This window comes from Colobus angolensis, unplaced genomic scaffold (genome assembly GCF_000951035.1).
Source record: "Colobus angolensis palliatus isolate OR3802 unplaced genomic scaffold, Cang.pa_1.0 Scaffold70, whole genome shotgun sequence".
In the NCBI taxonomy this organism is placed as follows: domain Eukaryota; kingdom Metazoa; phylum Chordata; class Mammalia; order Primates; family Cercopithecidae; genus Colobus; species Colobus angolensis.
The window spans coordinates 8399799-8412580 of NW_012120710.1; the positions used below are offsets into that span (position 1 = coordinate 8399799).

Below are 12782 nucleotides of genomic sequence, written 5' to 3' on the forward strand. Positions count from 1 at the left end.
AATCTCTTGATCTGTAAATTTGAAATCCTGTCTGCGAAATAGTTTCTGAAATTCATTGAGGCATTTTTAGAAAGGTATTCCATAGATTACACATAGAAAGAATTATCTCTTCACAGTGGCATTTCTGGTGACAGTTTTTCTTTTTTAAACTTTATAATCATGACTAATGAAAAAATACTGATGAACTGAACTCATGTCTGAAAGACATTGACCCATTCTCTAATTTTTCTTTTGTGGTTACGTAGGTGAGACAGGCATTGGCAAATCCACGTTAATGGACACTTTGTTCAACACCAAATTTGAAAGTGACCCAGCTACTCACAATGAACCAGGTGTTCGGTTAAAAGCCAGAAGTTATGAGCTTCAGGAAAGCAATGTACGGCTGAAGTTAACCATCGTTGACACCGTGGGATTTGGAGACCAGATAAATAAAGATGACAGGTACATCTTGGGATTTTGGGGGGACATAAATGGATGAGGAGATAGCAGGATCCATCCCAGGTAAATTTAAAGGCCAAATGTTTTGGGGGTTTTTTAGTTGTGGGGCTTCGTCCTCTATTGCCTAAAAGGTGTGATATTCTTGTCCTCTGAGAATTTTTTTGAGAATGTTCTTCCTTGAGGTCAGAATCAGACATCAAAATTGATCCCAGCTAGTAGGAGCAGAAAGGAGATTTATTAGAGGGATTAAATTAGCTTACAGCATCTTTCCACAAAGGCCATGAAACTAGGTTTTGGGCTTTCCTACCAAGAAAAGCAATCTAGAGAAACACCCAGCCACCCCACAGAACAGTTTTAGCAGAAACCCCAGCCATCAATCACTTCATACTGCTTGGGAAGCCAGGACACTAGAGGGGAGGTCTCTAGAAGCTCCACCAAATCTGCCCCAGGTAAACAAATGCCTTCACCATTGCTTGCTATGTAATGATAAAATAGTACACTGAGTTTTTATAGTATACCCCATTTATAAAGCCATGTAAGTTTGGGTCTTTACCATGAGTTGCTCTTTGCCCTTACTTGAGGGAAGTTTTTAATTCTTAAAATTTCGTTAAGATTCAAAAATCTCAGGATTTTGTTCACATTCCTTCTCAAGAGCACCAATTCTGTTCATCAGTCTCAACCTCAGATATCTTATGACTGTTTTACATAGTACATTCATTCTCAAAAGGAGTTTGAGAAAGTTAAAATAAAACTGCCCCAGGCCCAAAGGTGATTGTAGAATGGGGCTTCCAAAAACATCTTTGAGCAGTTACAACATTATGGGCATAAGTGTCTACCTGCTTAATGTAACCAGCATGTAGACATGAACAGCAAATCAGTAAGTTAGGGTGTGTTTGCTTACGGCTCAGACACTTCAGTTGTATCAGGATTTTTTTCCATATTCCGCAAAACTGTATATTATATACATGTGTTTTGTAAAGAGGAACTCGCCTATTTTTATCTAGAAATGTGTATTGCCTAGATATATTTTAACTATTCCTGATACAAGTATGAGCACCACAGTAATGACAGAGAAATGTTTAATTCATTCTTTAGCTGAGCACCAAGCTCTTTATTTTATCTATAAAGCACTTTAAATGCTCTTCAGTAGACATTGTCCCGTGATAACAGGAACAATTGTTAGATAGAGTGAGAAAGATTTTATTTTGCATCTGGCCAAAATGGGCTATCTGTACATTGTGTTGGGGCAGGGAATAAGTTCGGCTCTGACACTACAGCTGAGCAGTTGCTCTTAATATATGACCTCAATGACAAGGAGTGATGGAGAGGCCCCTGCCTGAAGGCTGTTTGTAATGCCAAGGGTAGTAAATGAAGAGAAAGCCCTGGTCATAAGGAAAGGGGCACAAGTGCATTGTGGGAGCTGGGAAGAGAGCCAGGGGTTCCAATCATTGCATAGTCACAGAACATACCCAAGGCAAGGCCTGTTCTCCACCTCTCAGACCCATATAGATTTTCTCCCTGGGGTTAGGAAAAATCTTATTCTTGCATTCCTTCATTGGAAGACAGTAACTGTACTTTTTCAGGATCCCTCCCCCTAGGAATGAGAACCATCCTCCACATAGCCTCTTGCTGAGATTCCCTGTGCTCTTCCAGCTCACTGGGATTGCCACAGTGCTGCCACTCGATTTTTGCCTCTCCCCTAAACTGGGACTTTCCCTCGGGCTGCTGATGCCTTTTCACTTCCCAACCAACACTCAGCAGCAAACAGCTAGGACAATGCATATCCTCGTATTTGCAGCTGGAGCCCTCCTTAAGAAATTATCTGACTCATTTGGGTCAAATAATAGTTTCCAAGGAGATTTAGAAGAGAGGAAGTGTGATATTAACCTAACCTAGATACCAAATATTTTTTTCCTCTGAAGTTTCTTGACAGCTATTGCATAACCTCTTTAAATGGCACTTAAAACTCTCTGTTACCCTGTACCTCAGAAGATATTGTTGACACTATTGACTGTAAAGCCAAATGACTTGTTCACAAATCGTTATTCAGACAGGCTCTGCTTCCCTCAAGAAACTGGAAGTGGGATATTCATTTCTGCATCAATATGTAACCATACGGGAAGGGATGTGGTATTTCTCTATACCCATGTTGATTTTTACCTACTTTGGGGATTAGGCAAGCTTTTCTGCCATAGATGCAAGACTTCAAGAATATCCCAGTTTGTTTATGTAGGCTTTGGACATGTCAGCATTGCTGTATTATTATCTGCCTCAGACCAGGCTAGCTAGAAGGAGGCAGGAAGAGAGATCTGGTAAGATTTCCTGTTATGTTTAAAAGCACATTTCACTCTTTGTTATTTAAGGGCTTCCTTGTTTTGGCTGTTTGTACTCTTTAGTGGAGAAAGCAAGGGGTCTGGGGAAGAAGGGAAACCAAGTTTTGTTGTTTAATTGGAAATAGAATAATTAGTTTGCCCCACCCGGGGGAGATGGGAGGTGAGCTGTCCATGCAGTATCACTAGCTGTAATGATAGTCAGCCCTCAAAGGCAGAAATAATTGAAATCCCCGAGACAAATCACCAAATCTTTATCAGAGTTGTAAAACAGTAGTGAGATGGACTGTTTGGCCTTTAAATTTTAAGTTTTTAATCACACTTTCTGGTGGAGGTAGTCAAGGGATAAGGAAAATTGGCTAACATACAGCAAGATAAGGGAAAAACGTGTTAAGTATTTGGTCATATATGAAGTGGAGAGTCAGTCCCTGAATGATGGCATTGGCCATTTTGCAAGAATGATCAGTGGGTAGATTGGATGGATGGAAAACATTGTTTAAGTATCTTTTTCCATCAGTTTTAGGGTTAGCCTCTGCCGTTTTAGTGTGTGTGTGTGTGTTTTATGGCTGGAGGTATATGGAAAAAAATGAGTGCTGTGTAACAAGGAATATCTCCATGCCTTAAAAGAAAATTATGTGAAAATGTAAGGGCTAGACTGGATTTGTCCTCCTGTCTTTCCTCTGATTGATATGGCCACAATCCAGGGAAGTTTTAATTGGCCAAAAAGAATATAAATAAATGTTAGTAGGAATGGAGCTAGCAAAAGGCTAAGCTGGGATTAAGCTTCCTTTCTTTCTGACTTCAGATACAGAAGTGGAAAGGATTTGGAGGAAGAGGCAGATAATTCATCTCATCTACAGGATGATGATGAGGAGTACAAAACCACTTGGCCGGCTTGAGTCTCATCAAGAAGAAACTATTTTATTATCATAATTAAATCTTTGACATGGGGAATAGTGGTTTTGGTAAATTGTTTTCCAGGAATACATTGATTTTTGTTGGTTAGTAATAGTTTGGAAGGTAAAGTAGATGGGATTTCATATTTATTATGTGTGTGAGGTAAGAGAAGGAGGCTCCAGGTTGAATCCCAGGTTTCTGACTTGGCCAGTGGTGTGGGTGGTGGCCCACCATCCTAAGGAATACAGGGAAAATGTGGGTTTGAAGGCAGGATGAATAGTTCAGTTTTGGACATATTTAGTTGGGAAAGCAGTTGAAAATACAGGATAAGCAATTGTGGATGGGTCTGAAGCTCCGAGGAAAGATCTGGGTTGAAGGTAGAGATTTATGACTTGTCATCAGATAGATGGTGAGTGGAACTATCTGTCGGATGATAGTGATTTTCTAGAGGGAATGAGTGTGATTTTCTAGAGGGAACACATGGAGTGAAAGGAAAGGAGATTGAATGATTGGCCAGGACTCTATAATAAGAACAGGTAGACGGAAGTCTGAGATATTAGAGAACAAAAGATGTTTTGAATCCAGTGCAGAAAGCATTCCTCACTGCAAAATGAGCGATGTTATGCCTCTCATTATTTTTGGAGGATCAGAATCAAAACCAGAGGCAAGAAGGGAAATTAATAGGAAGCAGAACCGTATTTGGACTACTATTGAGAGGAGGAGTGCTAAGAGCTAAAAATCAGACACTGGGGATGCAGGGGAGCAATTGCTGTGAGCTGCTTCTCTTACCCTTAGGGATAATAGGCTGCTGGGGAAGATCCCTAATCCCCAAATCTGTCTCAGTGTCAGGAGACTGAAGGATCAGCCCCACACTGAAAGGGCAAAGGGCATGGGTGGACCTCACTGGAGTGGCCTGCTGCACTTCCCTCCTGGGCATGAACTCCATAGCAGGACAGATACCAGCAGAGAACTGGGTGAATGTAAAGTTCCTTTTTTTTTTTAAGGTTTTTCTAAAAAGTCAGGCTTGATTCTATAGTGTTGGTTATTTATTATATAATTATGAAATAGTTATATCTTTTATGTGACAACCCTTTACATGTATTGCATGTATTGGCTCATTTATTTGTCACAATAGCTCCTGATAGAACTACTATTTTTGTCTGTGATTTACCTGTGAGGAAATTGAGACACTGAGTGAGAGGTTTAGTGACTTGCTTAAGGCTGTGCAGCTAGTAAGTTGTGCAGCTGTATTATGGTTTTAGGCAGTTTGGCTTGAATCCATGTTTCTAACCACCATCCTCTATAATTATCTCATTAAATATTATTATTATGCAATATATGTCTATATTTCAAGATTAGAAAATATAGAAGAATCTTATTGCACATTGATTCTTTTTATTGGAATTTTGCCTGTCATGATTTGGAATTTTATTATTCCTGAGGTATATCCTACCTTTTTTTTTTTTAAACCTCTGGAGATTTTGTCTACTCTAATTGAACCAATAGATTGTGATAAAATCACCAAAGAAAAATTTCAAAAAGCTTTTTATGGACTGCTTTCAGTTTTGCTCATAAGTTTGTGGTTATTGTTTATTTTGGGGATGTTTGTTTTTCTTAGGATGTCTGCTGTCACTTTTATTATAAAAGATTTGTGGTTCCCTTTCAAGGGTTTCAGTTTAACTTACGGGTATGGGATTTGGGTGTTGAAATGTTTTTATTTTTCTTAAAACTTGTATCTTCAGAAAGGCAATAAGTTTGGGGAGAATTAACTCTTTGTATTCCTAGTAGAACAGTCTCTTTGTTGCTGAAACAAACTTCTTCTGAGTAGTCCCTTTGGAGACCAGAAGAAATTAGCGGGTTTCCCACAATGACCTAACATACTGCTTACTTCCTGGAAATGTGGTTTATGGAATGTGTATCCCCAATATGCTATTCATCACTGTGTTTATGGTCAGTTAATAGGATCACACACAGTTATCCAAAACAGATTTGAATGATTTGGTGAGAAGAGAGGGTTACAGCGTTTACCTTTAAATCATGAAGATTTTGAGTTGAAAGGAATCTTGAAGATCATAATAGTCTAGGCGCCTCAGTTCCTAGATGAGTTGGATTGTGCACAGGGCTATGGGAGCACAGAGAGCCCCTACCTCTGGAGGAATAGGGCAGATGACCAGGGAATAGCTCACAGTAGGTGGTGGTGGTGTATTCTGAAACCACACAACAGTTTCATTTTGTGCACCAATGGCAATCAGTAGGGAGAAGCTATCACAATCACTTTTCTCAGATGGATTTTTGAGGCCCAGTTTTGGCCCTGCGGGAAAGAATGCCACAATCTCTTAGCAATATCTTCCATGGATGCACCTTGGGAGAGTGGCAGCCTGCTCCACATATGAACAGTCTCTGTTTTAGAGGATCAATGTTAGCCAGGAAAAGAGTAGGAAAACGACAGGTTCTCGCAGAGGGGCCAGTGTGAGCAAAGACACAGAGGAAATAAGGGCTTGACACGTGGGGGCTGCTACAAATGGTTGGGTGTGGCTGGGACAGGAGAGGTGAGCCTGGAGCCCTGTTCAGGCATCAGGTGATGGAAGGCCTTGGATACCTAGGTAAGGACTTGGGCTTTAGCCCTTAGGAAAGAAGAAGCCATTGTGATGTTGAACGAAGGATTGTCTACACCAAACTGTGAAAGAGGTTTGAGACTAGAAACATGCTGTTTCTGCATTCTAGCTATAAGCCGATAGTAGAATATATCGATGCCCAGTTCGAGGCCTACCTGCAAGAGGAATTGAAGATTAAACGTTCTCTCTTCAACTACCATGACACGAGGATCCATGCCTGCCTCTACTTTATTGCCCCTACTGGACATTCACTAAAGTCCCTGGATCTGGTCACCATGAAAAAGCTGGACAGTAAGGTACTTGCTGCCACTCTGATTATCATCCACTCTCCTTTTAGATCTTCTTTATCCTAATGCCCTAATTTGTTCTCTGCTTTCAATGTGATTTTTTTTTTTTTTCCTGGATTACAGGAACAGTGTTTGACAGCACGAGAAAAACACTTCAAAACTTCTTGCCTGTTAGACAAAAATAAAATAAAACAAAACAAAACAAAACTAGAAAAAAAAAATCAAGTCGCTTTCAGGAAGTATTTTTAATTCTTACATGGGAGGTTGAAATATAACTTCCAAGTTTGTTTATTTTCTTTAAAAAAAAAACTTTCTCTAACAGGTTTCTAGAGGTTTGGTTTTAATTCAAAGTTTACGATGGAATAAAAGGTTAAATTTTTGTCTCTGTGATGATAATGGTCCAGCTTCTTAGATTTTAAAACTGAACTACACACGTATGTTCAAGTAAAGCAAAGTCTTCGTTTAAGTGTGATCCCTGAGCTTGCCACATTTATACCTTCTCTTTTTCACAACACATGAAGGAAGAGACTGGTAAGTTTGATAAAATTTGGCACCTTACTATATAATTAATTAGACTTTCCATTTTGAAATAAATAGAAGACAATACATTCTGAAATAAGGATGAAACAAATGACAACAAGAACAAGCACAAAACAAAGCCATGGATGGTATTTACTCGTAGATTCAAAATGCCTTTTGCATTCACAGAAAAGTCTTATTAGATGATAAAGCTCCTTAGAGGACTCTGCTGGGTGTTGTTACTATGATTTTGTCTAAACAACAATGCTGATAAAAGATGCTTTCTCTCCAGAGGGACAAAACAGTGAGAGAATGCTCAGAAGATCAGCCTGTCCCCAAGGCCTCTGTCTGAACTGGCCTTTGGAGGTCTGGAGAGGCTGAAGCCAAGCCAGGCTCCTTCGGCTTCCAGCAGGCACAGACACAGTAGTTTATAGAAAAATCTAATGGCCTGGAAGGATCATTGCAGCTAGAGTACTCTTCGCAGAATAAATAGAAACCCTTCTTCATCCCATTTGATTCCTCGGCTCCCCTGGGAGCTGTGCCATTAGCCATGACAGTGGAGAGATCACGGGCAGTGAGGGCCGCTTCCGCGTCTGTCGTGTCCTTGGAAGCAGGGGCAGACCTCCCTGTTCTCAAGAGTGCCCCGTTCTCCACAGACGTTCTGAAGGAAATAGACTGAGGAGGCTTCCTAACTGAGGGCTGAGTATGCAGATCTAGCCGGATAATATCCAACACTATGATTATGTTTAATAGAGTTCATTGAAAAAGGAAAAGAGAAATGCATAACAGGCACAACTAATAAAAGCAAACAACCAACCATAAAGCAGGTTAAACTTTCAAAGAAGTGATATCGTTGGAGAGTTGGAGAGCTAGCTAGCATCCGAAAATGATAATATCAAAGTTTTATTTATACAAGTAAAGGGAAGAGTTAAGCAAATGTACGGTCATTTCAGGAGTGACTTTCAAGCCCCTGCCAATGAGGAAAAGAGGTTTTAAAACCAAATTGCTTGATTTCTGTATCTCCTCTGATCAATTTGCCCAAGAAAGAGTGAATCTCTGCCATTTTGTTTATGTTGACATTAATTAAATACTAAATGTGTATAAAAGATAGCCAGTAAGAACAATAGGAAGTTTCTTGTTCCTCCAGTCCTGATCCAAACATTTCCCCCACCCTCAATGATGTTTTTCTTAGTCTGCACCTTGCTGGAGGAAGCCCAAGCATGGTGAGCTTAGGAACAGGTTGAGGAATAGGTTGAAGAATAGGTCTTTCTGTCAGCGTGTCATCTCATTGGGGTCTATCAGGATTTCTAATGTGGCCTTTGGATAAAAGGAGAAGCAGAGGCATGTAGATGTGACCTGAACACCTCCCGAAAGACTCTGTGTTCCCTGGCTAGGACAGCTTCCTCACCGAGTCCGTTTTCTCTCACCTAAGCTGGGTGAAGACCATAGCTCTATATATCGGATGTCAGTAATGTCTTATTGAAACCTCTGTTTCTACAGGGATTAGGGGAAAGTTAATCTTAAAATGTGAATTTAAGAAATGTGTCCCGTGCACAGGGCTGGGGGCAGCCGGGAAAAGAATGTCCACACAGGGTTTGGAACTTGTGCTCTAGGGTATCCTTGGCTCCCTTTCTGGGCTTCCTGCCACTACTGTCAAATTCTGAGTTCTCCCCTGTTCTTTGTAACCGATGCTGTGAAAGTGAGCCTTACCTTTGGCACTCAGTTTTATTCCGGCATGAAGGAGTAATTTGATAGAAGCTGATTTTCAAAAGAATTAGTTGGTGTGATTTTGAAAACTTTTACAGTGGGCGACACCATTTTTGTTTTGATTAATACATAGGTTCTCCTTTCAGCAATTTTCAGGTCATCAAAAGAAAGAAAGGATGTTGGGCTGCATAGGACCGAATACTCCACTGCTCTTACAAAAACTTTGTTATTATACTGTTAGGGTGTGCAAAAATCAAGAGCCTAAAGTAGATGGGAGGGGTCTAAAAGGAGTGGTTGGTCATTCAAAGAATAGGCTCCTTTGTTATCACTATTTGTCATAGAATAGCAACACTTCCTTTACTCTGTAAAGAAAAATGAGGTAGCACAGGAAGGAAAATTATAAGTATACTTGCAGTGCAGGATGGGAGGAAGTAAAAGTGTTTGAATATGGAACTAAAAGTTTATCTCAGGTCTTCTTAATTTTTCACCTAGGTACAAAGTTTGATTTTCATTATCATCTCTACCTAAAAAAAAAAAAAATTGTAGGTAGGTGGGAGGTGTTTATATTTATGGGGTACTTGAGATGTTTTGATATAAGCATGCAACAGCTTTATTTTTTACATTAAGGTTTTGCAATTTTATTTATTTGTTTGCTATGTTTTATTCACTTGTCTTTTTCTTATGTTGGAACTGTGTAAAAATGGACATGTCTGTTTTACAGGTGAACATCATTCCAATAATTGCAAAAGCTGACACCATTGCCAAGAATGAATTGCACAAATTCAAGAGTAAGATCATGAGTGAACTAGTCAGCAATGGGGTCCAGATATATCAGTTTCCCACTGATGAAGAAACGGTGGCAGAGATTAACGCGACAATGAGTGTAAGTTGTCAAGTCAAATGGAAACAAGTGATTTTAATGAACGCCTGTCTTAGTACCAGCGTTGTAGAGTGGCTGGAGCACTGGACTGACTAGGCACCTGATGACTTCAGATGTAGTGCAGCTTTGCCACCACTTCAAGTCATTTAACCAGTCTGCTCCTCAGTTTCTCCATCTGTCAAATGGGAGCGTTAGACAAGATGATCTCCAGTTTCCTTCACACTCTAACAGTTATGATTTCTACAGCAAATCTTGCGAGAAGGAAATGCCAGCCCGGCACCATTTCACAAAAAGCAGCTCAAAGGAAATAGATCTGTGCTTGTTTCTACCAATCTTGGCAGAAATACGTCAGCTTGTCCCAATTTTGCTTTGGTGATTGGATCCCGCCCTTCCCTCCTTTCTATTTTCCCTCCTTTCTATTTTCCCTACCCTTTTCTGAATCATTAGGTAAATTGGCAGTTGAGGATACAATTTCCACATCACAGAGAGGAACTAGTCAGGAGATAAATGATTAAAGCGACAGTGGTTCCCTGTGTGATTGTGATGTAATCCCTCCTGGTGAGTCTCCATCCTGCTGGTTGATGCTCAAGTCTGTTTCACTGCTCTTTTGTGTGTCTCAGCCCATAGCTCAGCTGTGAGCTGCAATGACTCTACGCATCTTTTTTCCCTTTGGGAATGCATAACATCCATGAAAGCCACATGCTTTGCATATAGTGGATGCCCAAGAATCTGGAAAACAGATTCTTCCCAGGAAATAGGCATGATGGGGTGTGAAAGGAAGGTTGCCACAAGGGAGAATGACTAGACTTGTGCAAAAGAATGGATGGACAAAAGATAAACAAGGGGTTTTGGTCCCATTACGAAGTGAGTGTTTAACTAGTAGAGCCACTGAGATGGAAGACACACCTTACTTCTTGGGAAGTAGTGAGTTCCCATCACCAGTGTTAGTCGATAACACACCCTGTTTCAGTCCACTTGGAAGAGATACTGTAGCAGGAATTCTTAAGCAGGATTGAACTGTATAATAGGCAAGATCTCTTCCACCTCTAAAATTCTCTGGTTGTGGGCACTGACAGCTACGTAATAATAATAGCACCTGACATTTTTCACATTTCTGGAGCATTTACTATGCACCAGGAACTGTTCAAGACTTTCCATTTCATCCTCACAACAGTTGCATATGTAGGTGCTATTATTGTTCCTACCTCATATATGAGGAGACTGCAGCATAACACCTAAGATTGCACAGCTGTCGGTAGTGGAGGTAGGATTCGAACCCAGGCTTTGGCTGTCAGGCTTACACTCTCACCCTGTGTACTACCACCCAAGCAGAGCAGTGTACAGTCAGTCCTCAGCATACACGGATTTGACCAACCATGGATCAAATAGATTTGGAAAAAAAAATGCAACAATAAAAACAATAATACAAAATATATATGGTCAGGCACAGTGGCTCATACCTGTAATCCCAGCACTTTGGGAGGCTGAGGAGGGAGGATCACTTGAGGCCAGGAGCTCAAGACCAGCCTGGTCAACTTAGCAAGAAAAATTAAAAATAAATTCTACAAAAAAATTTTTTAAATATAGTATAATAACGATTTATATAGCATTTACATTGTCTTGGGTATTATAAGTAATCTAGAGATGATTTAAAGTATACAGGAGGATGTGCATAGGTTATTTGTAAATACTATACCATTTTATATCAGAGATTTGAGCACTGCAGATTTCAGTGTCCATGGACAGTCCTGGAACCCATACCCTGTGGATACTGCAGGAGGTCTGTACTTTTTTATAGCAAGGTCAAAGTCTCAAGCTGAGATGGCACTCCTTTATTCTGCTGTAGAACTATAATTTGGGATGTCAGTGTGGTATTCAGGAAGTATCATGAATGACTGCTATGTAATTTTTCTTTATATTCCTATCCTTCTAAATAAGTTTTCATTATTTTATATTCATGGAACTATATCTGTGTTAAACTTATTGGAAAGAAAATACCCAAGAATTTTTGCTCTATTTTCTTTCTGTCTTTATCAGATTAATAGAACTGAATCTCTGACATTCCAAACTAATCCTGTTCTTTAAAGAATTTTTTTTAGGCTCTTCATTACAAACAATTTTTGCTGATGAAATTTCACGTAATGTGTAGAAATCTGAGGAAAACAGATTCCACTGGCAGTTGCTTTTGTTGCATTTGAGTGGAGAAATTTCCTTGGTCATTACACCAAAATATTGACCAGAAGGGTCCTGTTGCCCCTCAACTTCAGGGGACAATAGTGTTCAAGTCTGAAACTCAGACTTGTTTGAGAAAGAGAATACGCTTTCTTTCTTCTTAGAGTGTGAGATGAACTAGAAAATTTCAGTATCTTAAGCATCCGACAAAATGCTACTTGGGAAACCTGAGCCAAAGATTATGCCAAGTTCTCTGTAGGAGAGGAATTGGCTTGAAAACTTTTATCTTCTTTCTCAATGTATCTATAGTGGAAGAACACTGGATCAAGGAACTCTAAATAATAATTCTAGGAGCAGCTATTTCAAATCTTATTCTTACATGCTGATAGAAAAAAAGATAGGATTATTATCTCCTCCCCCACTCAGAATGCAGCGATAACTACCAAATAAACTGATGTGAAAGAGTCAGTTTTCTTGGACACCATCTCTAGTTCAGATAAGTCTGGGTGCAAAACTTGAGCCAATAATTTGGGCTAAAGTGTTTCTCTGACTTAGAATTTGTGCAGTAGTCAACTGTCTAAAGCAGTGTTGTTCAAGTAGAACTATAATGTGAGACATACAAATATTTTAAAATTTTCTAGTAGCCACCTTAAAAAAAGTAAAAAGAAATGTGAAATTAATTTTAAGGACTTAACCCAATATGTTGCAAAATATAATTTCAACATGTAATCAATATAAAAATTATTGGGTATTTTAGGCTGGGTGCGGTGGCTCACACCTGTTATCTCAGCACTTCGGGAGGCCGAGGCAAGTGGATCACAAGGTCAGGAGATCAATACGATCCTGGCTAACACGGTGAAACCCCGTTTCTACTAAAAATACAAAAATTAGCCAGGCACGGTGGCAGGCGCCTGTAGTCCCAGCTACTCGGGAGGCT

The 12782-nt window shown here is 39.8% G+C and overlaps 1 protein-coding gene and 1 long non-coding RNA gene across 2 annotated transcripts in view; one reads left to right on the plus strand and one right to left on the minus strand.

The window, feature by feature from the left end:
• The window catches only part of SEPT11 (septin 11), a 93154-nt gene that overhangs the window by 57281 nt on the left and 23091 nt on the right, over positions 1–12782 (plus strand). The window contains exons 3-5 of the mRNA XM_011927233.1: positions 246–441; positions 6390–6576; positions 9515–9676. Coding sequence (XP_011782623.1) covers positions 275–441; positions 6390–6576; positions 9515–9676 — 516 coding nt within the window. The 5' untranslated portion in view covers positions 246–274. The remainder of the gene's footprint in view (positions 1–245; positions 442–6389; positions 6577–9514; positions 9677–12782) is intronic.
• Positions 1–12782, minus strand: part of LOC105501332 — a 31789-nt gene that overhangs the window by 4832 nt on the left and 14175 nt on the right. The window lies entirely within an intron of this gene.